The following is a 25,399-nucleotide window of genomic DNA, read 5'->3' on the forward strand; positions in this document are numbered from 1 at the left end:
ACTTTTGACCTTAAAACCATACTGGTAATGCCACCAGACATGTATTGGATAATGATAAATCAGACTATTTCTGCTTGTAAATTGTGCTCACTAAAATAACCTGTAGACCTTTGAACATGTGAACACAATTTTTTTTTGTTTCTCTTTCACTCCTGTGATGTGAAAGACAATGACATGAAACCACATAGATATTTTTGAAGATTTTAATTTGACAGCGGAAAGTTGCACTAGCAGCGACTGTGCTACAGAGGGCCATGTTTGGTCCCTGGATGTTGCTGTTTGAGGACAGAGCTTTGTTGAATGGAGGCCATTTTTAGTTGGAACAATAGGGATATTGTCATAACACATTGTTGGTTCTCAGTCCCTTGAAAACCCAAGAGTACATTTAATACAATTACATCAGCTTACAGTAACAGTACCATAAAGCTATATTGTGCTCATCAATTGCTTTATTTGTCCCCAAAAGTGAAAAATCGACTCAAGGAAAAATGAATTCATGCACAGTTTATAAGCAAAACGCACAGCTTTGGTCAAGACACAAGAGCCCGGAGTAGCATTTCAGCATGAATGCTCAAGCACACTGTACACAATTGCAAAGCAATTCATTGTGGCTTAGTGAAGGACTGGGAATTATTTACTTTAAAGGGGAGCATTTAACATGAGGCTGAGGAGTGCATCATTGAACAAGGCACTCTTATGTTTTACAGGGGGAGCTGGTCAGATGGTTTGGCGTGTTGGGTTAAAAACTCTGCATGCCACTTTGGGTTGAGCTGCATGCATTAGACAATGTAATCAATCTCAGAATAAAGTGCATCAGTCAAGTCTTCTTCACTGGAGGAATTCTGGGGTCTTTGACACAAGGAGCCCCGCCTGTATAGAAAAAGTAAAATAAAAGGTTAAATGATGTAGATCTCTGAGTGTGTGTCATCGTATATGCTGTATGGAAGCTGAAAACATAAACAGCTTGCCTGGCAAATTGGGCCTTAAAATCTTGATCCTATAAGGCTGAAATTAATGACCATAAAAAAAAAACATAAATAGAGGTAAATCATGGTTATAATCATTGAAGCTCATTGTTACTCATAAATCAGCCTACTTTATATTCATTCCTTTCAAAGAATAAACCACTGTGCACTTACCTATCCTTAAATATGCACCACTGTCACATTTTTAAATTACCTGATGCACTGTGGACTACTCTAGCTGTATAGCCCAATTTTCAACCCAGAGTTTTGTAAATGTAAAAATTATGACTGGTGTAGTATAACCTAGAATACTGGGAAAGTATCACTCTTAATATGCTTCATGTTTTAAGAGCCATTTACAGTATGCTGTGTCATTTACTTATCAGTTTAATTTACAAGTTTATATAGAAGGGCAAGCCCATCAAATTGAGTGTTACAATATCAGTTTTTTCCACTAGGTGTCCCTATTGTAGTGCCGTGTACAATGATCTGATTTCTTACGTTTCATGTTTTGTCTTGAGGAAAACATGTTTATACATTTGTGGTCCTAGGTCAAACTGTGCAGACCATAGTGTTCCGTGGTGTAACTTGGCTCTGTTACTAGACACCCATAAATTGCACTTGATAGATGCAACTAATTTTATTGACTTAAATTTTTCGCATTTGTATGATTGAAAAGCCTATGTCACATATGAGCTGTTATTCTCATAATTTGTCTCCTTAATTACAAGATTCTCTCATGATAAAAATCAACCTCCATAAGGCAAGTAATCTATATTCACTAATGTAATGCACACTTCTGCCCCCGCCCCGCCCTCCCCAACTTTGTTTAACTTCATTTAATTTTGTAGCTGGCAACAAGAGCATACCCCTCAAAAAAACATGCACAAGACAAAAAGCCTACCAGGGGAGGCTTTTCTGACTGTGTCTAGCCTGTAAGAAGTATAAGCATAGATCTCCTGTTCCTGGTCTCCCACAAACTACCTTATCACAGCACAACAAATGATATTAATGACAGGACTGAAATAGGCAGCCAGACCCCTACAATGGTTCTCTCTTCTAAAGGAAACCTTGAGAACAGCTTTAATAGCCCAGCCAGTCAGGTGGAGCCCGCAGTCACACAAGATGAATGGGATGGCCAGGGCCCTTCTGACAGGTTTCCTCAATTAGAAGTGGGAGAGAGCTCCAGCTACCTTTACAATAGTGTGCCTCAGTGTGTGACACTCCTGAAACTACCCCAAGGGCAAGACTTCCACACATCATTCACTCTACAAGTCAACTCAATTTTGTGGAGACACATATTGCACAAGATCATATTTCAATCACTATACATCAGTTTAATCTGTTCCTAAAATTCATTACAGGCAGTGTAAATAAGAAGAATTTTATAATTAGTCTACGGTGGGACAAACAGCCCAGAAAAACATGCAGAAGCATGCATCCTAGAGCTCCTCAAATCTCATACCCTGTTGGCATGTAACAAACTCCAGCGCAAAGTCACCCCTTTGCATAAGCAGAGTGGTCATGTCCACGAGTGAGTGTAGTGACTGTGAGAGTAGTGGACAGTGGCAGTCTCTTACCCATGGGGCAGACACTGGAGTCCCCCGGCACAGGGGCAGTGCTCGCGGGGTCCCTCGCCCTCCATGTCCCAGGAAAGCAGTTCCATCAGGCTGTTGGAGTGAGTATGGCAACGCTCCCTCTCTATGGGCATGGCAGTGCACACAGGAAAGAGGAGAGCTGTCGAGAGGAGAGGGGGTGGGACAGAGGCAGTGTACCTTATGTTCAGGCATATTGTATCACAGGGGAAATGTTTGTTTGCTTTTTCCATTTGTGGCTCTCACCATCCACATGGCAAGAGGCACAATTAGATGACCAAGCTAAAGAACATCGCCCCCATCTGAGGGCACTAATAATGGTCTTGTTCTGACTCTAGGGGCTGACAGTACTTCATGTAATGGACTTTCACTCACACTACTGCCTAAGCTGCATTAGCTTTCCTAGTGGTTATGGCTAATTTGGGCTCTGCAGTGACATTGTGGGAAGATTCTTTCTATAGGGCTGGGGTCTGGATTTCTCCTCCATGTTTGACATCTTTGTGGACCATTCATTCATTTAGAGAGTAGCATTCTTGCTGAGAACCTTACTATGTAGACTACTATGTAGCAAATAGTATTGCTTTGCTGTAATTTTTCCATTGATTTCATTATAAATGAATTTGTTGTCTTCACAGTGTTATTGAGTCATTTGTTATGCTTTAACATTGGATTCCAGAGTGGGCCAGGTGGACTGTACCTTTGTGGAAGGCACAACAGAGTTCTGTGTTGCAGTCACTCTGGTATTGACAGATGCTGCCTGGATCTCCCTTGGTGGCATTCTCAGAGCACTGGCCCCACACACACAGCTCTCCTGCACAGCACTCTTCATCTTTTGTGCAGGGCTGAAACAAACACACACAGATGCATTATGTGCAGAGCCATCATATCACCTGCATTCGTTATAAAAAAGAAGCAAACCCACAAAAACCCAGATTAGCACATGCTTTTGTCAAGTCAAATGGAAGACAGTATAAGAAGCTCTCAGGGTCATCATCTCAGTGGCTTGAGTGTCCTTTCTCATATAAAATACCACACAGTTTAAAAATTATCACCATAAGATAATAACTATTGGAACACAATTGAAGGGTTACATCATTTAATACCTACCCAATGACTGTTAAATTCCTAAAATAAACTTAGGACTGATGCATGAAAAATGAACAGTTGTTTACCTGATAATTATCATTTTGCAATGGGATCTATTTGGAGATTGACAGTAAATATATTTTTTTCTGTAAAAAAGGATAATTATATAAAAATAAACCACATGGAAGATGTTTTAGTTGCAAGCTGTGAACACACACCCAGTGAGTGGCTGATACAAGGCAGAGGTCTAAATACTTGGTACATCCATCCAAACCCTAAACCCATCACTAAATCTTTTTCCTCACAGAACCACCTATGGTGCTCTTGTAGGCTGTTTCTGTCTTTTTTTTCCACAAAGACCCATTTAGGCTTAGGGGCTGTAGTTAGCTAGCACAGTTTCCCCCTGCTTCTGGATGTCTGCCACTATCTACATACTCAGCTCCCACTTACATGACTCCCTGCCAGAAAAGATCCCACCCAGGAGCAGTGTTTATCTGTGCAATGCCCAGATCCTTTTCCTTCTTTTCCCCATCTCCTACTGTCTGACAGAAAAAATGAGCAGGAACACCAGTGCTGTCAAATGTGTTATCTGATACTCACTCCGATCAGGAAAAGCATTTCCAGTTATACCCCTATCTCCTAAGTTGTCACTGTGCTGTAATGTGCTGTATGTGTTTTATGAGGACCACCCGCCACCAGCTCTGGCAGCCCATATGTGGTGACCACAAGGCTGTGGACTCTAATCCCAAGAAGAGAATGTTCATTTCACGCTCAAGCTGGAGCTGAAATGCAAGTGGAGGGCAATGGGAGAGGGCTCAGAGTAGGCACCATGTCACTTGTCACATGGAACAGCACCCACCATGTCAAGGGCCTTGCAGGGCAGACACCTGGACCGCAGGGTCTCGTAGAGGCAGTAGCGGTCTCTTTCACAGTCCTCATCGATGATGCATTCCTGCAGGGGGAGGACACAGTCATCACACAGGGACCAGGGGACACTGTGTCACTGGTGGTGGGAGCTGTCTCAGCACCTCTAATTTCAAGGGTTTTCATGGTTCCACGGATGCCATGCCCTGCCACTCTAGCTATGCAGCTCAGATCTTTCTACAGAGATTAATACCTCATAACCACTCGCATATCTACAGCACAAAACTGCTTTCACCGGTCACAATGATTTGGACCATTTCAGTGGCTTACACTCTGTACTAACTCCTACTGTATGTAAACTTGTGTAGGATATGGCTTGAGAGGAATGTATCTTGTGACTGAAAGAAAGAGCTGATACACGGTGATATTTGAGGATTTTGTGTGATCAGGAGAGAGGAAGACTGTGCTAGGATTGTACTGACCAGCCCAGGTCACTTTAAAGAAATACAACATAGAGTGTAGTATCATTGTATTTATAAATCTGACTTTAAGGGCAGGACATTCCAGAAAAGTGGTTCCATAACAGGAATCATGGCTAAACTCTTGCTGCCCTGCATCAGGCCTAGACAGCACCCTTTACTCTCAGGTACTGCATGGATCTCTGCATGGGCTTGAATTGCTTCCCAGCCCAGACACGTTGTTGTATTTGCATCCAATGTGGGACAAGAAGCAGCTTTAAAAGGCTTGGAAAAGGTATTTCAGTTTGTTAGTCTAGCATCCTAATGGCACAAGGTGCAATCAGACTTTTTCAGTATACTTCAGCAAAAATCCAAGTTCCTGCCATTCCCTAAGTGAACAGAAAAACACAACTTTGTTCCAGCACCTGTGAGATTCCTAAACATCATTCCTTACTGTAGCAAGTGTTGCTGGTTGGTTCACTACATTTCACTTTGGCTTTGAAACAGGAAGTTTAATTACTTATGGGTTATTGGTAAAGTGAGGGGGATGGTAGGGACAGCAAAGACCCTCATCCTTCTGATCCATTTGTCAGCGTAGTTTTAGTTAGCATGGCAAAGTGCATAAGTGTTTTGATAACTGGTCCCCAGACAGATTAATCTTACACATTTACAGTACACAACCATCATTGCAACTTTGCTAAGTTTGTTGCAGTAAAGTATTCAGCTTCTGTTAAAAACAGGTTTCAATTCATTAAACTGGAATTTGCAGCAATAAACATCTGCCTTTTTAAATAAAATGTTATTTGGTCTTTTGATCTTGTTTCTCAGTGTCATTGTGAGTCAATTAATTGAGGTTTGAGTTATGAAACCCAGATGTTGCTGCGCAGCAAGTGTGGGGTTTCCATTTCCGAAAACTCCAATAATTCACAGAGCTGTGTCCTAACAACCATACTCCCCTCCCTCCACCCTCTCACTCACTGTGTAGAATAGCTGATTCCCTTCAGTTCTGTAGCATGGCCTACAATAGTGGGTTCTGCTCTTCTCTATAATTCTTTATACAGTGGATGGTCTTTCTCTGCACTGTAACATGGCTTACAGCACTGGGTTTTATTCATTTTATTTCATTTTATTCATTTCTAATGAGCCCATGGCTCACCATTCCTGTAGTTAGTTTCCTTCACTCCTCTTTTACATGCATTTATACACACGGTAAGTTGCTGTATATCAAGAAGACACATAAAGGAGGGGGCGGGGCACAATGTCAGCATCAAAGCCAATTTTCCATTCCTCCAGACAGAAAGAACTTCATTGAGGTTTTTATAGGAGAGAAACCCCAGAGCAGACATGAGCTTGCTTTGATCTTCCATAAAAAGACCAATAGCCACAAAACCACACAATTCTATGGCATTCGTACAAATCTATATTGAGTCCGCATTACCCATTTTGCTATCTTCAGTTTTCCATTACAGACCTAGTACTCACAGTGCTTCTGCAAAGCTAGCAAGCTGTCAAACATTATAAAATTTAACACCGAGTATGGGACAGCCCTGAACCAAGAAATGGCCTCGTGAAGTGCCCAGTCTTGCCTTTTGCATCTCATGCCACAACATACAGCCTGTCATTTAGATGACGTAGTGAATTTTAGTGTAGGTGCTGGCACCAGTATCGAAAATAGCAGTGATTACACAAAGGAAATGGCAGTGAGCCATGTCACTCCAAAATAACTGCAGCTGGCTGGGACTCCTCTTCTGCTCTGACTCTGTGAGCAGGGTACTTCCACTGAGCATTCTCTCAGGTGGTTCATACAGTGGTGCTCTATAATTTTACCTCTAACGGCTGTTATGGAAGTTTTTATGGGCACTGCTGCACTCTGTTGTGTAATAACCGAAAATGATGTGTTTACAAAGCTTAAATCTGTTAAATAAACATGACATACCTCATTTTTACAGAGGTCTAGAGGTGATCCCCCAAACAATCTTACCTTCTTAAAAACAGTATATGTTTGTTTTACAGTAACACACAATCAGCCTCTGTTTACACATCTCTGAAATGGCCAAGAAAAATGAATTCAAATGTGAAACTGGGGCAACAGGATACCTTTCCTGGTACCCTGATGATGAAACAAATCAATTTGGTAGATGATGAAAGAGACCAATTTATTGTGTGCTTGTATTCCAAGAATGCACAGACTACATGAATTCATAAAGTCTGTGATCAGATCCCTTTCATGACAGAGTTACTCATAGCAACAGCAAAAGAAACACACTGTCCTCTACAGCCTGCTCAGCCAAAAACATCACCTCCCCAGGAGTCTGCTTTGTGTGAACTTGTCTCAGCTGTCCAATAGCTGAGCAAAAATAGTGAAGAAAAAACTGGTCACTTGCATGTGAAAGATCGAATCAAAACAGACAGACAGACTGACACTTTCAGAGGCAGGGGATATAATCTGTTTATTGCTGGCTGTGTCCATGCAGTATGTAGAGGGATTTAGGTTCTCCTCATTAAGTGTCATTGAGTGATTTCAAACTTTTCACAACAGTTGCGTTATAGTACTGAGGAAGGATTGTGGCAATGCAAGCAAGGCCATGGGACTGGGGTACATGTGTGACAATACATGGGACGAAAAGGACTTCTCTTCAGTGAGGCCTCCGCCAGACAGCCATGACTCATCAGCTTCTCGGCCCAATGACTGCCAGCGTGCCACACTGCTTGTGCAAGGCAACTGTGGCAGACGGGCTGCGCTGAATGCAAAAAGCAATCTGCTGGGCTGTGATTAAACAAAAACAAACATGCCTCTGCCATACAAGCATGTGTAAGCAGGTTGCCAAGGTGACAGCACAGCAGTGTTTGCAGATTTTTGTGCTATGACACTAATGACAGGACTGCTACCTCAATCTGAAGGTCCTCTAACATATTACTCTGCAAATAATTTTTAGTCTGCATTACGGAGCATTTGAGACTCAAAACCCTGTCATTGGGAGACAACATCCTTTAAATTAATACCCTTTCAAAATATGTTGTGAACATGCTCTAAGCATTACCTCTGGTATGTAAAATAGAACATTAATGACAGTATCAGTCCAATTAAGGCTGCAAAAACACTGTGATTACCATTTAAAAGCACATTATGGGAGCGGTGGAACAAAACCTTGCTTGTAAATTTGACTGGAGGCAGCATCTATGCTATCAAATGTAGCAAAAATTATCAAAACTTTCATTCTCAGGAGCAAGACCTGACTCCTCACAAACCCACAGGGTTCTGATTGAAGTTTCAGATGCTACTGCAAATTGCCTTTGCCTCTTTATCCACTACCTTGGCAACTTGTCTCAGAGCCTTTAAATATCTGGATACAATGGAGAGCAGGGCACGTGATCATCTCCTGATTAAAGCTCTGATACTGACCCCAGGTCTGCTCCTACTGTATGGACTGTGATCTGGAAACACTTACCAACTCACACGTGAGAATGGTTTCCAGGCCCTGCTCCTGAACAGCAACACAACCCCATCACTTATTCATCGAAAATGAAATGAAAAGACAGTATTTTACATCCCAAGCCATTCAACACTTGAGCACTCTGCCAATGCCGAGCCAGCGTGCTCAACAGCCTTGTCACGTCAGCACTCCTTCGGTCATACATTCTTAATGGGCTGACTGCAGCGCTAATCAGGGAGGCTCTCAGCTTATTTCCTACAGGGGGAAAGCAGCCTGTTTGGGAAGAGGGTGCAAGACTGACTAAAATGAACAGCAGCACCAGATACCACTAAGGCAAAGCATTTTGCTCCTTACAGAGTGCCAAGTTTGAAAAACTTGAAACGAATGTACCCTGAGTGCACCCTGATATAAAAGCAACCAAAAAAGCATGTAAAATATTGCTCACCACCAGATTTTGCATTTCTACTAAAGATTAAAACTGAGACGATAAGAACAATCAAGTGACTCGAAGTTCACAGTTTAGTGTGGTACATGATTGATGTCTCCAAGGGTTTCATGAGGTTGCCTGAGCGAGGCTGACCTAACATACAGTACAGTGGATGAGAGAGGTCACTGAGGCACAGAGCATTCACAGTTCCACTCACATGCTGGATTTCGTTCCCTTGGCTGCTGGACTGGATCAGAGTTCTGGAGAAGTGGGTTTCTCCTGTTCTGTTGTCTGTTACCTGAAAGAAAATAGGATAGTATGCAAAGTGAAGCAGATGTCAATGTCAGGGGCTGTATCTACTAATGAGAACTCTTAAAGTGGTTTTCAGACTAGTAATTTTAAGTTGTCTAAGTGAACACATGCTCACACTTAACTGGTTAAGGGGCTATGAAACCACTCCACCCTGTAACAAACCATGTCTGTGTGTTCAATTAGTAATGTTCATGTTTTACATCAAGAAGGATTTGCATAAGGTCTGTACAAGAACTGCTTTCAATGACTTTGACACTTCAATGACTTTGATACCTTGGTAAGTACAGAACCTTGAGACTACCTTGAGTATATATCTCTATCTTCAATTTAGTAGCAGGCTTTACTCAAAATATCAAATGACAATAAAACCCAGAGAAATTGATATCACTGGTAGGATTTCTGTATAATAGATAGCATCTTTCTCTCTCTCTCTCTCTCTCTCTCTCTCTCTCTCTCTCTCTCTCTCTCTCACACACACACACACACACACACACACACACACACACACACACACACACACACAGCTATTTCAGTAATAACAAATAATGGATAATAGTTTTATTGTCCACACAGAGCTTCAGTACCTTGTCGATCTTCTCCACAGTGTGGACAGATTGATTTCCAACCATCCTCTCTGTGCTGCTCTCGTCGTGGTAATTGGGAGGAAGGTCATGCGCATACACAATTGATTTGGCACTCTCATTGTCCATCTATAAAAAGAGAGGATTCATAAATAAATCTCCCGTATCCATAGTGCAGAAATCAATAGGGCTGCGATGGCTCGTCTTTGCCTGGCCTTGCAGGCCAATGGTAACTACAGCACTTCAGGATTTGATCATCATCAAACTTCACTTTGGTAAAATATCCATGTGTCAAAACTGAGATTTACTGCATTTGAATCTTTAAAGGTCAACATGAATCATCCTATAGTCTAGGCAAAGGGCTTTAGGCTGGCATTAAAACAATCAATATAAGCCTAGTTTTAAACCTTAAATTAAACACTAAATTAATACTTATTACAGTATGTGTTTATGGTACATTTAACAGCAGTTTAGGTGTTAACAAAATAATCAAAGGAGTCTGATGCTAAAACAAAGTTAGGGATAGGAGTTCTCGATCAGAACTACACAAGACGGACCGTTATGCATTGTTCTGTAGTCAATGGAGTGGAGGGAAAGTCCTTCGGCAATACCTGGTACACCGCCTCCTCCAGTTTTTGCTGAGTGTCTTCCATCAGCTTCTCCACCTCCCTAAACATGTCGTTCAGTGTCGCATGGTCCTGAGCCAAATTAGCCTCAAAGGTCTGGGTGATGTCCGAATCCACGACGGATGTTGTTGTTTGTGGAGGAAAGCCACGGACCACAGCAAGACACAACGATATCGCAGCAAGCCGCACCATTCTTGCTGCCGGTACAGACATCCTTATGTGATCCGACCTCCCAGGATACTGCCGCCTACAATGTGTACTGTTCAGTCGGAGCTCTGACAGGAGAAACCCGGAAAGACAATCCTTTTAACTCAATGGCCACCTTCTAGCCCATCAAAATTAAAGCGACAGAGCACTATTGTGGATGTACGTATTTTAAAGCAGGGAAGCGGACATGAAAGTTGATCTATTCGCTCAACCATTAACTATTTGCACAAGCACACATACATGTTCAGAGAGGTAGATATATCATTTGTGAGCCGTTACCTTTCGCCGAGTATCCTTAGTTGCGAAGGGGACAGATTCGGGGCTGCCCACTACATTACCTGTACAGCGTTGCCTCCTTCTGACTATTTCCATTTATTCATTACGCATCCTGAGGGTGATTTATTCTGCCAATGAAAACGGGTGGCACACCGCAGTGGGCCGGCTGTCTGGCTCTGTGAGGTAACGGTGGAACATGTGTGTAGCTTTCGGAGACCTCGGTCGATATTTTTGTTATTATATTCCTTTTTAACTATTGAGCGGGCTCCTTGTATTGTTTTATTTTAAGCTTTATAACCTCTAATAATTAGATTAAGGCCAGGCAACTGAAATTTGTCTTAATTTATACATGGCTGCTACTAGTTAAAACTAACACTGAACACTGAAATCATATGCAGCCGTAAACACGAAAAAAATATATTTAAAATGTACCTGAAAACACAAGCTTGTAGGTTCCATATTATCATAGTACTTCACTCACACGGCTCTACACGACTCACAACATCAAACAAACAAAAAGCTCATGTTGACGAATTATCAAATGATCAGTATTAGAAATTGAATATTTTAATTTTTTAATGAAATCTAAGCGCTCCATATTAGTCCAAGTGCGCCCTCTTATGTACCAAGAGAGCATTGCGCGAGACTAGTCGCAGGATCAACAGTCCAAAACACAGTGCACCTCTGTGACTGAAGGCCAGTACGCTGAGGGTTTATATTAAACAGCATCACACACACACATATGTATGTCTTGCAACTTTCTGTGATTGTTTATTTAATTAGTTAGCAACCTGATAAAAATAGGACCATATTAGGGTGCATATTGTGTGATATGAATGGCAGTAGTACAATCTGGGGCTATTATAATTGTGTAAACTATTGTGAATGTAACATTGAGTTGCACAATTCCAATAAAATGCATTGTATACACTGTATTCTACACAGGGTCTCAGGACACTGCCATTGCAGTCAGCATTAGAATGTGGAGCTAGAATCTCATCACCCCATCTCTATTTCAGCTGAATAAGACAGTGTTTGTTGTGTGATGGATGGGCACAGGTTTAGGGGGAGACAGGAGGACATGCCACACCCTAAAACTGAGATAACATTAAATTGTCCCCCCCCAACAATTTACAACTGGTTCATACAAATTCAGCAATTGTTGAATGGGAATGGGTGTAATTGAACACATTTTGTCACAATTGAGCACTAGGTAATGTAAATTGCTGGAGAGCCTCCAAGATAAATGAGTAAATCAGTCTCATTAAAGATAGTGTGAAGATATATGTAGCTTTAGCCAGTTGGGTAGCTTCCCTAACTGGGTTTTTACCAAGTTGTTGGGTAGCTAATCTTAGCAATATTAGATGGCTAATATGAAACAATGTAAGATATAGTGTTGTGCAGCTCACAAACAAATGAATATTTCTGGATATTTTGTGCTCTGAATAAGCAGTAATACAGTCTGGGGCTATTATAATTGTGTAAACTATAGTGAATGTAACATTGAGTTGCACCATTCCAATAAAATGCATTGTACACAGTTCATTGCAAAACTCACACACACTGCACAATAAAAAATATAAATAGTAAACAAATAGCTTCACTGCTACAAAGTTGTGCCGTAATTTTCTAGATTGTTCCCATTTTAAAATAGGCTAATGTTATGTCATGAAACAACTAAGAAGCTACATATTCCTTGGAAAAAACTATAGATATAATTATAGGATATGTCTTAATAATTACTCTAAGCTGCTAAAATAAGGTAGGCTATTAATTCTATAATAACATAAACTAAGTAACTAGTTTCATGAGTAATTTGCTTAAAATGATGGTGGAGACATTTTTATTGTCTCTTATTATCTCAAATATAAGGTTTTCCATAATACTGCAATTTTGTAGCCTATGTATTAAATTGCACAATATGACAATGTCGCCCTGTGGCCTGAGAGAGAAACACACTTGAACGAACTGAACAAAATTTACTGAACAAGATGTATTGAAAGAAGTGAATGACATTCACTGTATTCACAAAGATTCACGATTCACGAGATTCATGAAGTGCATAACACTAATTTCATCGATTGTGAGGGTACGGTAAAAGTGACAGCTTTGAAGGGGTTTATAGGTTTACAGAATGATTAAATGACGGTATAGAATGATCTTATGTAAAGGACATTATTTTCTGATTGTACACTCTCTGTCAATTACATTTATACCCACTCCATTGAACAATCTTGTATTCCTATTGTAAGGAATCCTGTCAAAATCACCTTTTGTGTCAATAAATTACCTTGTGATTGTCGGGGCAGTGGGTGCTGAACTGCATCTCTGGCGATAGTGTCCCAACTAGGAATTAACTGTCGTTTGGGTCTGCGTTATGTGTCACTGTTAGCTGGCTACGTAAATTACCATGTCAATGTTTAGTGGTGACTATTACACAAGTAAAGGAGCTGGTACATCTGCACTTTGTAGAGCCCTGCTAAAGCTGCGTTTCAAAGGGAATTAAGAAAGGGCGAGATCGGACAACATTCTGAAGAGGAATGCCACAACCCAGCTGTACCAAATCAAGGCGTTTGTCACTCTGACAACTGAATAGAGATATCAGCTACCCTCCTATTTTGTGCAAATGTAGGTTGATTATATGTAACATTTTACAAATGTATCTTATTTTTTATGTCACAACATAAAAACGCATTGGTGGATTTGAAATAACAATGGTTCTGCCATTTAATTAGCCAACGTCATAGTCTTAGTCATAGATTATAGGCTACTCAATAATTTGGATATTAACGTCAAGTTATCAGAAGTAATGCAAATGGATGTGTTTTTGGATCGAAACTTAATTTGGTTAACATCTTTGAAATACAGTCGTAGCTATAGGATTGGCAGTAAACATTCAAGCATGCTACAGAGCTAGCTGGATGTGTTGAATAGTACTGTTAATCACTAAAGAATTAAAGTTAAAGACTTAAGTCGTTGTTTCCCTGTCAGATCTAAATGAAAAAAAAAGAATATCATGCAGTGTTGAAATTGCTTAATTCACTCCCTCACTGCATTCTGAAATAATGTATCAGTATCTTAATAAATGCATCTTTCTGCTATAAAGTTCGGCAGGCGTGGAGCGGCCAAGAATATTGTTCAGGAAACGATAAAATATTATCCTGCACAAACGGGCACAGTTATCATAAAATGTTACGGACGTATTAAATGTTACAACTTTCACTACTAATGGTTGCATAATTCTATTTTTATAATTTAATCTATAACAATGCTGTGTAATCCCCCCATATTTTGTATATTCTTTATCCCCCATTATTCTTTATTACAATTTTAACACAGTAATAAAAGAAAAGAAGTCAAAAACCCTTGTATGACCAGTCTGTGTCCGTCATACTCTACCCTCGCCCCACTACCATCATGCGATATGCAGTAATGTTTTTGTAGGCTACGTATTTTGTACATTCGTTTGAAGTGTTTTGCAAACTAGGTCTATGTGGTAAAAAGGTAAGTCGATTTAATTGTACCACTTTTATCTCTGAATCGACGTTCTAAATACGTAAAATAACCATTAGTGGGACTTACATAGTTTGTATTCCCGATGGTACCGATGCAACACTTAATTGTAGTTTAAGCTTGTTAAATGGGTTAGGTTTCAGGCGTGTCTAGGTTCAGTGATGCGGTAGACGGTCTGTTAATATTTTGAGGTATTAATTTGTAGCTTGTTTCTACCTTGAAACACAAACCCGCCCCTAAAATTCTCTTTAATTTTGAACGTTATTGGCTCACCTTTGCGTTTCTAAAATGACTTCAAACTTTTTGTGTTTGTTAAACAAATATAAAATGTACGAAACAGCAACATTCACAGGAATATTTTCAGAGGTCATGTAAGAGAATTATATATATATTTGCTTCTGTCCCCCAAAGGCACATTTGCAACATCTACTGCAAATCGGCACACGTGTTTGTAATTATGAATAATTGAACATTCACTATCGAACAACTACATCCGTTTCAGTTCGTATATTATTTGCACCACGATATAGCTGATACAGATGAATGCGCTATGTCCTCGTGCTTTGACATTTGAGCTTGTGACAACAGCTGTCTTGTGTACTATTTGTGCTGTCCATTCGACACAGGACGACTCTTAATTTACACTTGATGCGGGACACAGTGGTGCTGTAATGCAGTAGTAGTAGCACTGCGTAGTCTGAGGGATGAAACAGAACGTGTGCGTTCATTTCTTCTTTTTTTATCGTAGAACGGTTCTTGTTCATTTATTATAGAATTTCGAATCGTGCACGCTATTCATGAACACTTGTCTATTTAATATTCCAGGGTTAAACCAAATGGTTTGTTGTTATGTGTTTTAATTTATTTAAGTAAAAAACCTCTTTAAAAACCTCTTGTTTTGCAACCGATTGCGACTTGATATTAACTGATCATACTGTAGTTGCGTCAGGCTTGGACAGAGCTAATCTTGGTGACTCAGGCGCTGGAGTCCACTTGCTGATAAACTGTGTTGACAGGTTTTGAAAGTTTTATGGTAAATTATGTTGTTGCTCACTGAAACCGCTAGGTGGCCCTGTCATCACACTTTTCTACGTGTTGAAAACAATCGCCTGAAATGTAAAACATATATTTACTTGTTTTCTGTGTAATACTGACTTTACAGTGACTCTAAATATGTGTAAAATGTAAATATATATATACATATATATATATATATATATATATATATATATATATATATATATATATATATATATATATATATATAAGACATTTGAAAAATAAGTAATAAAATGGTGTTTGGAGTGCTTTAGGTGTATTTCCAAGAAAGAGAGCCAACCAGGTTTTTGGGTGAGTTTATGCATATGTACTGGGATGTGTCTCAGTACACTTGTGTGAAAAAGAAGGGATACTTTTGTCACTGTGGAACTTTAGTCTCTCCCAAGGCACAGCTGTCACAGGGCCATAAAACATGAGATGCAATGTGAAGCAGTCATTTCGCAATGTATGTATGTGGGTGTGGGTGTGGGTGTAAGAGGTAGGGGTAGGGGGATGGGGCACCACAGGGCCTCAGCTGTCTAAAGAAAAAGCCTCTTCTTGACAATTGTAGTTCACTTTGCTTCACATTGAGATGATTTTCCTTTGGTTCACCATTGAAACACACTCCTCTTTTATATTATTAAGCAACCAGCATGACAAAACAGGTTGCAAGCAAATAATGTATTGCTTTGTCCAGAAGCAATATCATTTCCAGTGGCGCCAATGTAGTTTGAGGCTCACAGCCCTTGGGCTATGGGAGCTGTAGGAATTTTACCAAGGGAGCTAGCGAATTGGAAGTGAGGTGTTGGTTGTGAAAGTGTCTCTCAGAGTGCCAATGTGAAGCCCCCTTCATCTTGAAATTGCATAGCCAGCTATTGAAGCTATTGGAGCAGCTATTTATATTTTTATGTGCTATCTTCCTGTAATCTCAGTGTATCCTGTAAACACATTTTAACACCCAACTTTCACAGTAGGGTGTGGCTCTATCTTGATGAGACATATTTGAAAACTTGCAGAAAGTTTTTTTTTTTTACGTAGACAGGGAGAGGCTCAGTTTTAGCCAAGGGCGTAAGTTTGCATATGGACGGTAGGGACATGTCCCTACCAATATTTTGGGAGGACAGAATTGTCCCTACCAATATTTGAGTTAACTCGTTTGCATTATCTTTGGAGTGAAGTCATATTAGATAATTCTTATGTGCCCTTGGTTGTTGTGTCCCTACCAATGTTGAGACTAAACCTATGCCCTTGGTTTTAGCATCACTTTGTCACTGCTTTAAGTATTGTTAGCTATGAAAAACATTTAAAAAGGTGGTATCACTAAACGTGGTAAACTGAATAAAAGTAGGGGTGATAGACAGCTACCTTTATTTAGTGAATGTGAATGGTACATAAGACCTGTTTATTACCTGGGGTATAACCACATTGCAGTCATCTTACTGTAGTTACTGGCTGTGTGTACAGTAAATGGCTGGCCTCTAGAGTTTTCAACTCTTGCTGTTATAAGCTCTGCACCTTCTGTACAATCAAACATTAACTTTTACATGCTCTCTCCCCTAGCTGGATCAGACACTTCATACTCAGTCTGATTATCTAGGCTTGTTTCTTGAAACATCTCGATGTAATATTTTAACATCACAACGTTGTTTCATTTTGTTATAAATATTAAAATTTGTACAGTGTAGGCAAAGACAAGTAAAAACAGAATAGCCTACCATACAGAAGATAAGATTATACTGAGAACTGCACCGTTTTGTCGAATAGGATAGCCATTGCACTTGTCCACTCCAAAGGGAGAGGTGATGACCCTGCTTTCAATTGATACTAATCCTTGTAAGCTTTTATCAGGGTGAAATGGATCCCCGTTGAGATTTTTGGTAGCCTGCAGTTAATTCTCAGTTTGGAAGGTTGCTGCATCAGATTCAGTAAGCGGCAGGGTGTCATTTAAAGTGCATAGTCGAACTTCCCATTGGACGTCATAACTCGGGAGGACCGCCTTTAAATAAATGAGCGAATGAAGCACAGCTCGGCGTTGCCAGCTCAGATGTGCAATCACATATACACCCGACTTAACTGATCGAAGACGCTCCACGTTTCAGCGTTTGACCGCTACACGCTTGTATATACTTTGAGAAGGCCGAAAAATAAACATTGGGAGACCTTCTTCACAGAATTAGAGAAGTCGGTTGAACTGCAGCACGTGTCATTCTGAAGTTTAAACTGACGCCGAAGAGTAAAGTAAGTGGAGGATGAACCGCTTTCGTATTTGGAGTCATGAGTATGTTGACCGATAGACTATAACCTTAATATTCATATATATTAACGAATTTATGCCTTGTACCTTTAACTCGCTAAAATGTATATCTGGTCATTAAAAATGTAGCTAGCGAAGTAGCATTATAGTAGGATCTGGCTATCAGGTTGCAGTTTGCGCGTTAGGTTACAACTGCCGACCTAATTAAAAAAGATCAATGTTCAATAATTTACTACAGGTAATATAAAGTGGTAGGTTACTATGTACGAGTTCTCCTTAAAACTGGTTTATATGCATTTCTAATTATCCGGAGCACGTGTGAACATTCCCACGCCATTAAGCCAACATGTAGGCTAACCTACACAACTTAACGGGTAGGTATTTATAGATATAAATCCATTACTTTGAAACGTTTCTCTGCTCTGTGCATTCTCCCTGTTCTGTGAAATGACCTCGAATAGCACGATTTAATACTTAACTGTTAAAGTGTTTGGTTTTTCCTCCTGAATGTCTTTGAACTGAAGCTCCTCTCATAAAGTAAGAGACTAATACATGAAGGTGCGATGCTGATTCTGTGGACAGTGTTGCATTGCTGATGTGAGGACCATAATAAATTAGCATACATAGATCGATGAGTGGGTGCAACGCTGGTGTTCCTGATGAAAGCACTGGGCAGGTACTTTTGTTTTAGGTACATTTTGCTTTGTAGTAGTAAAATATAAATTATTTTTCCTCATTCTGCCTTTTGAATAGTCCACAGAGTTTTTCCTCCAAACATGGTAACCTCTTAGCCTCAACAAGCAACATGGAAGTGGATGCAGCCATTAAACAATCATGCCTTGATAAGTCTACAAATAAGACAACACAAGGGAATGGTTTATAAACTGATTGCTCTACTGGAAATGATTTTCAGTGGGATGTCTAAGTTATGTAGTGTGGAAAAATGGAAAAGCCTTTTAACTTGAGTAGAATTGCATTTGAAGTAGAATGCTTATTTAGAATCCTTGATTTGTTTTAATTGAATAATTAATCTGATTGGCTTCAATATAAACAAATTGTTTAGGCATTTGTCAGCAGCAAGAGGAAGGTACTTCCTCTGAACGAATCATGAATAAGGTACTTTTCTGATAGTGGTACGAATTATTCTTTGTAGACAATCATTAACTTATAGCCTCCAGGTAAACACCATAAAATAAGACATGTTTGGAACTGAGTTGTTTCAGCTGGAACAATGAAGATAACCAGAAGATATTGGCTATATTAATGTAAATGTCATATTTAGGGTTTCAGTGTTTCTCTGCATTACAAGTGGCTATAGTGTTTGTTGTCCAGGACACATTTAATGTATCAAAGTAGATATTGCTCACATTGCTGGAAAGACTGGGCTTGGCTATAACCTTGAACATTATGAACCTGCAGGTGTTGTCATTGTTCATGCCATCAGTCTCAAGCACCTGTGATGTTAATCTTCCACCTTTCTCGCCTGCACATTCAGAACAATCTCTTCTCATTGCCTGTGGGGTAAAACGCAAAGTTACACAACTCCTGTTTCCTGGAATAATCCCCTGACTTATAAGGGCTGTCAGCACGTCACTGCAGAGAGTGACAAAAATGCACCAGGTGGGGTGTCGCTGTAGAACCAAGTTCCTGTCAAACAACAAAATTGTGAGAGATGTAAGATGGCACACAATTTTGGAGAGTGTTCTTTCTGGTTGTGCTGCAGAGCACTTGTTTGCAGGTGCTATCCATGCTTGACCCTGTATTTAAGTGCTGCTGCAAAGTAAAAATACAGGCCCTGTCTGTTTGCCAAAGCAGGCTAATTACACTAGAAGGGCTGAGATCAGGTCTACCTGATCTATTCAGGGCTTTCACAGATGTGGATCTGGGGAAAACGTGCGTTGGAGTCAGTACTACTGCTCAAACTTGCACTACCTTGCACTACTTTTGGAAACAGTGTCTATTGGGAATTGCAAATGTTTGTTAGCTGGAAATTGATTTTGCACTTGATTGTATTTTGCACTTTCTGCCTGTCCTTTGTCTTTTTTTGTATTTTTTTATGCTTAGGTTGTCTTGTTTTTTCTGATGTAGATGTAAATGTGCTGCTTTTCTTGGCCAGGTCTCTCTTGTAAGAGAGATTTTAATCTCAATGGGACAAACCTGGTGAAATAAAGGTTAGATAAAAATAAATAAATAAACAAACTACCATGGCATTGCATTGCTGTTGATCACTTTAATCTGCACTAAGGTCACACATTTTCAAGATTATTATTCAAAGTAAATTTATAATCTCCTAGTGACTTTCTGGAAGCTAAAGATTTTTTCATGCCTTTATAGAGTGAAATAATCAGAGGGGAATCACAGTAATATGAATTCAAATTAGTTGTATGATGGTGTCCAGTAAAGCATCAGGATGTTATATAAAAAAGCAGGCTCAAGTGCTGAACAGTGACCCATATCATACAGGCCATATTTCTAACAGCTCTGAACCCTGGCCAGATTTAGACCTAATCAATCTTTACTTGGTTTCAGTTTGCTTGTTTTCAATTGATGTGTTTGCTGTTTCAGTAAAGGTAATAGTATTTGTTCTTAAAATCGTAGGGATGTAATTCAGTGGGCCTGTCTTGTCTGTTGCTTTTAAAATTCAGAATTCATTAAGCATAGGAGCATACCAATGCACATGTTTCCTTTTCCCGAAAAGGACACTCTAAAACCTGTTTTTAGTTGATGTAGGTGGGAAATTACAATGCACACATTGCAATTTCCCACCTTGTCTTCAGGTTTCCTCTGCAGTTTTGTGACAACTGAAAGCTTGGCAGGCTTGTTCTCGTGCCCCTGAGGGACTAAAGTCCCCTTTCGTTGTATGATAAACACAATATAACATAAACCTAGGGAGTGTTTGATGATTAGTATGTTGGACATGAAAACATCACTTTAGACGGAGCTAGAGTCGGAGCTGGACAAACGTCGCACTTTTGAATCATTCAGCTGTAACCACATTTTTCTTTTTTGTCTTGCAGGAATTCCCTTAGGAATGCTCAGTGTTGTCAACACTGGCCACTATGGTATTTCTCAAGTTTCAAACATGGTTTTTAGATTGTGACCAGTCAGGAATCCTCTGTTTGCACTCCAGGTATAGGCCTACATTGTTCATATTAAGCCTGGGATTAGCTTCTCTTTTCCAAGACTGAATAAGAATTTGAATATGAATATGATTTTGTGCAACATCAAAGACTTAAGTTGTTTCTAAAAAGTAATTTTGCATTCTATTGAATCTGCATATAGAATAAACTTAGCATTTAGATTCACAAATATGCATAAAATGCTTTTGTACTGCCCAACTCAACATCATTGGGTTCAGGTTGTTTGACAAGGATGCAGGGGGCATGTGAGTGTCTGTTGAATGAGTGTCTTTGTGCTGTGTGGATTCAGATCTGCGCTATTGAAAAGTTCAAGATATAGTGGCAAATAAATCACTTGACTCTCCATTGCCTTGGAGCTTTGTGCTGTTGTACTGTTCTTCAAGGTTTACTGTGCCTAGATTGGGTGCTTTCTGGCAGCTGAGGTGGAAACCACAACGAGTAATTCAAATGATGGGACTCAATTACTGTGACTTGACTAATCAGCATCTCAGGGATATGTACTTTTGCAGAGCTCATAACTGGAAACTGTGCTGTGCTGTTTGACCTGAAAGGAATGGTCATTGACCGCTGGGCTGGCTGCATTGGTATTAATGAAAAGTCCTCATGTATTATAGCGAAAGATCTATCAGATTATTTATGAGTATTTATGAGTCCAGACTTGTAAAATTGCAAGATAGAATATTTTTTGTGAACAATGAGAATTGACTGCAGGAACTCTGAGGTAAAGAGTGACTAATTGCAGATTAGCCGTGATGTGTGTATATATATGCCATCTAGCAGTTATTTTGGGTCTTCCAGTTTTACACTCAAAAATTGTGGGAGGAATTGTCAGTGTTCCAAACAGCACTATGCTTAAAATTGCATGAATTCTATCTAGATGTAAAAAAGTGTCCTCAGCTTTATGGATTTCTGTAGGTAACCTATATGAAGTGTTTCTGGATGTTTAAATGAGTTAACTGCAGTTTGCTTCATGCATTGGAGTTTAGGACATGCTCGGATTTGGCTTCTATGTGCTGTTTCTGTGCTTGGCATATGGTCTGATCTGTAATGATGATTTTCATATAATTCAAAACAAAACATTTGGTCCAAAACAAACTCTGAAAAGAACTCCCGGGAGCATTTAAACAATATCACAAACTGGATGGGAAGGCACAGTGAATCAAAAATTTATAATCGGGTGAGATGATTATAGTGTTACTGACTTATCAGACTGTAGTAAAGACCTTGTTATTGGTCCCAGGGTTGCAGTGTGATTAGTGTTTGGGTGGCTTGGTTTACAGCTCAAATTTTGTAGAGGGATATGTGAGTTTAGAGCAGAGGAAAGCCACCCTTCATTAAAAACTACATGAACATGAACCAGTCTCTTGGTAGTGGCTGCAGTGTCTTTAGCTGCATCCATGGCCCCATCAGGCTAAAGCAGCCAGATCCACTGAAAACAATGTTTGGGTCTCTTTGAGGCTTTTCATTGGTGGAGGCGTTCATTCACCATGGATACCGCGGGTCATCCTGTGGAGGGAACTGGCCCGTGAGCTGATTCACTGTAGTCTAAAACAGAGCAGGGAATGTTCTCCTTCCTGTTTCCAGCCCACTTCCTCCCCATCCCGCTCTATGGAAGTGAGCATGTGTTTCCACTTGCCCGCCTTTCGCTAATGGGACAGGAAGGGGAAAAGGAGGTCTGGGGTCACAGAGCAAATTCACCCACCAGGTTCCTGATCATGCACTTTGCTGTCCTCCTGGGCAGCAATGCCAATCAGCTGGGCCAGGCTGGAATTGGAGCCCCCTACTTCACCCATCTCAAACATAGTTTTGGAGGATAGACTTGGAGGATTTCTACATTTATTTACAAAATCCTCCTTACCCTTAATTATGCTGACCAAACATAACCTGTTATTTTCTTGCAGAAAATGAAATCCTCTCAGATCTTTAGTCTAATCAGAAAAACTCTGACAAGCTCTTGTTAATTAGAAAATAAAAGGCAGGTACAGGAGTGGAGCCATCAGAATGGCTTCAGGCCTCAGTCAACATTAATAACCCCTTGCAGAGTGCTACTGAAAGGCAGCACTTGTGAGACTTGTGTATTTCTCTCAGATCTGTGCCTTCTCGACCCACTAAGGTTGAGCACATTTACAGCAAACCTTCAGCTATTTCATTTGAATGGGGAGGGAAAAAATGCAGTTCCAACAAATTAATATCAATTTACTGTTAGCAGGAGTTAAGGATTGGCACCTTTACTTGACAGGACAGATTGCTGTTAATGTTATGTTGTCAGTGTATTTGTAGAGCCATAAGGAGCTCTGAAGCATATATTTGATCATGGCTGTGGAGATCTGTCTTGCCATTGTGGCGGAGAGCTGTAGCAGACAAGGACTCGCCCCAGTGTCGTTTCTCAAGTGCTGAGGCATGCTGAGGATTCCTGTGGAGAGCTTGCCTGTTTGTGAGCTGCGATGAAGTGCTTCAGGGGTCATCTGATTTGCTGTCTCAATTTCCTGTCAGCATGGAGAACCTCTCTCAGTGTAGGTTAGAGAACGTCAGCAGGGTCATGCGCTTGCTGCCCTGGAACACAAGCCTTTTTTTATTTTGAGCAGGTCCTCTCTGAAAATGACTCCCCCAGCTCTGGCACTCCAGGGCCCTAGTAATACACACTGATATGTGGGGAATCCAGAGCAGCAAGGAAACACAAAACCAGTAGATTGAAAGGTGTCTCCAGTCACCATGTACCACATCAGTTTAAGTGAATCCGGAGGAAAAATTAACCATGTTACAACTAACCAGCTGTGTTTAATGAATACATGAAAACGTGAGGACACTTACCAAATGCAAAAATAGCCCCTTGACTAGCATTATAATTATTATAAAATAGAATTAATTAAATATGTAGTATATAAAAAATGAATATGCCACTGGATTGGGGGGGGGGGGGTGAGGGGATAGTCTAGTCTGCGAAAGACCATGTGAGACGTCAGTGGGTTTCACTCCATCACAAGTAACTACAGCGGGCAACTACAGATCTGTTTACAGAAGGACGCATTTGGTCTACATAATGAGTAGGGCAGTTAGAAAAACTCAAATGGCTGCTGTATCAGTGGCTGCTGGGTGAAATATTGATTTTTCTTCTCAAATGGCAAATGATGTATAAGTGCTTGCTGCTGCAGAAGGGTCTGTTCATTTTCCGTCTGCAAGACAGCTCTTTATTTTTTGTCTGATCAGGGAAAAGTTTGCTAGTTTTTGTGGTGTCTAATACTTGGTGTGCATTCTGAGGATATGGAAAGAGTAGAGTCCTTTGGGGGCTTGTGAACATTGTTGCGCAAACTGGTTTCCAGCACTGATGTGTAATGCTTCCTTATCAGGCGGTGAGGAGTTCCTTCCTGGTTTTCTTCAAACCCTTCATCTATTACCCTCATTATGTGCCCCGCTCTAGCACTGTTGCCCTCTGACAACAACTTTCTTTTGTTTGGTGTGGTCATTGTGACCTGTCTCCAGCATCTCTAATGCTTTTTCATTATTTTCATGTTTGCTGTGCTCTTCAGACCAAGCAAATTACATTTCTAAAATTATTGTTTGGCTAACTGGCTGCTTACAAGCCAGCATAGTGTATCCTTCTAAATCTGGGCGTTGGCCATTTTGGTGTCACTAGACCAAATCTGCCACTGAAAAAGTTACTGCAGGGATGTCATTATGGCCTGCAGAGTGTAACAGTGACCTAAATTCCTCCTCATTAAGCCAAACGTATGACCATTGATGCATTCCAGAAGTAAAGCCGTGTACATTATAAACCCTAAGTCACACTGGAGCTGAAATTGCTTTGAGATTAACTTCATTGCTTTGTAGTTGTAGAATAGGAGCAAACGCAGAAGTTGGTGTTTGTCAGATTTTCTGATTGTTTTGGCTTGCACTGAGCAGAGTGAAGCTGTTTAGTTGTTTCCTGCCATGCATTAGTGTGGCTGGCTTCTATGAGAAGAATTTTGTCTACATGTCTTAGCTCTACCCCTTCATCAGAACCATGGCTATCCAGCTGCAGCCGGTACATATTTTACATCTTTGAAATTCCTCTGCTGGAGGTTTCCTGCACCAAAGTGAACTGATATCTGGTGCGCTAATAAATATAATATTACAGCCTACTTCCAAGGAGCTGCTTTGAATTTCCTATAGCCATAGGATCAGCCTGTCATGCCTATGGGCAGGTGTGGAGCATGGAGCACTGCACGTACAGGGAGATGATGATGAGAAAATCCTGCCGGCTGCTAAAACAATGATACAATTGGAAGAACATATGTTCAGTGTTACAAAGAGGAGGCTACATTTCTTTGTTCTGCTGTATTGCTCCACATTGTGATTTTATGGAATATGTTATTGGAATGTGTCAATACAGTACAGCACATGCACCTTGTGAGTATTACATTTATGGTGAGAAGATACAATGCCTCATTTGACTGTGCTGGACAGTTGTGGTTCTTTTAAAAAGGAAGTCCTGTGGTAGCCTGTAAAGGCTTTCCCCAGACAACAGGATTCTGGTGGAAAATGCTACTGCTCAGCTGAGCCAGCTCTTTGATGTGTGCTTTTTACAGCTATCCTGTGCACTGGTTCTGTCTGCCCAATCCTCTATTTCCACTCTGTCATACAGTG

The 25,399-nt window shown here is 40.3% G+C and overlaps 2 protein-coding genes across 4 annotated transcripts in view; one reads left to right on the top strand and one right to left on the bottom strand.

Annotated features, from left to right (window-relative positions):
• Positions 1–220: 220 nt before the first annotated feature.
• On the bottom strand, positions 221–14,505 carry LOC118782161 (dickkopf-related protein 3-like). Of its 3 annotated transcripts, none has more exons than XM_036535446.1 (8): positions 14,414–14,505; positions 10,334–10,623; positions 9,726–9,851; positions 9,047–9,127; positions 4,506–4,598; positions 3,258–3,402; positions 2,546–2,702; positions 221–870 (listed from the first exon to the last, which is right to left on the bottom strand). In XM_036535446.1, exons 2-8 carry the CDS (start codon positions 10,559–10,561, stop codon positions 780–782), a joined length of 921 nt encoding a protein of 306 aa, XP_036391339.1. In that variant the 5' UTR covers positions 10,562–10,623; positions 14,414–14,505; the 3' UTR covers positions 221–779. The 3 variants fall into 3 exon arrangements, with proteins under 3 accessions (XP_036391339.1, XP_036391340.1, XP_036391338.1); XM_036535447.1 differs by lacking the exon at positions 14,414–14,505 and adding an exon at positions 11,264–11,297; XM_036535445.1 differs by lacking the exon at positions 14,414–14,505 and adding an exon at positions 10,835–11,044.
• Positions 14,506–17,427: 2,922 nt separating this feature from the next.
• The window catches only part of LOC118782264 (F-actin-monooxygenase MICAL2-like), a 47,567-nt gene continuing 39,595 nt past the window's right edge, over positions 17,428–25,399 (top strand). The window contains exon 1 of the mRNA XM_036535571.1: positions 17,428–17,620. The gene's annotated coding sequence lies outside the window, so the exon portion shown is untranslated. The remainder of the gene's footprint in view (positions 17,621–25,399) is intronic.

Source organism: Megalops cyprinoides, chromosome 8 (assembly GCF_013368585.1).
Source record: "Megalops cyprinoides isolate fMegCyp1 chromosome 8, fMegCyp1.pri, whole genome shotgun sequence".
Classification (NCBI taxonomy): Eukaryota; Metazoa; Chordata; class Actinopteri; order Elopiformes; family Megalopidae; genus Megalops; species Megalops cyprinoides.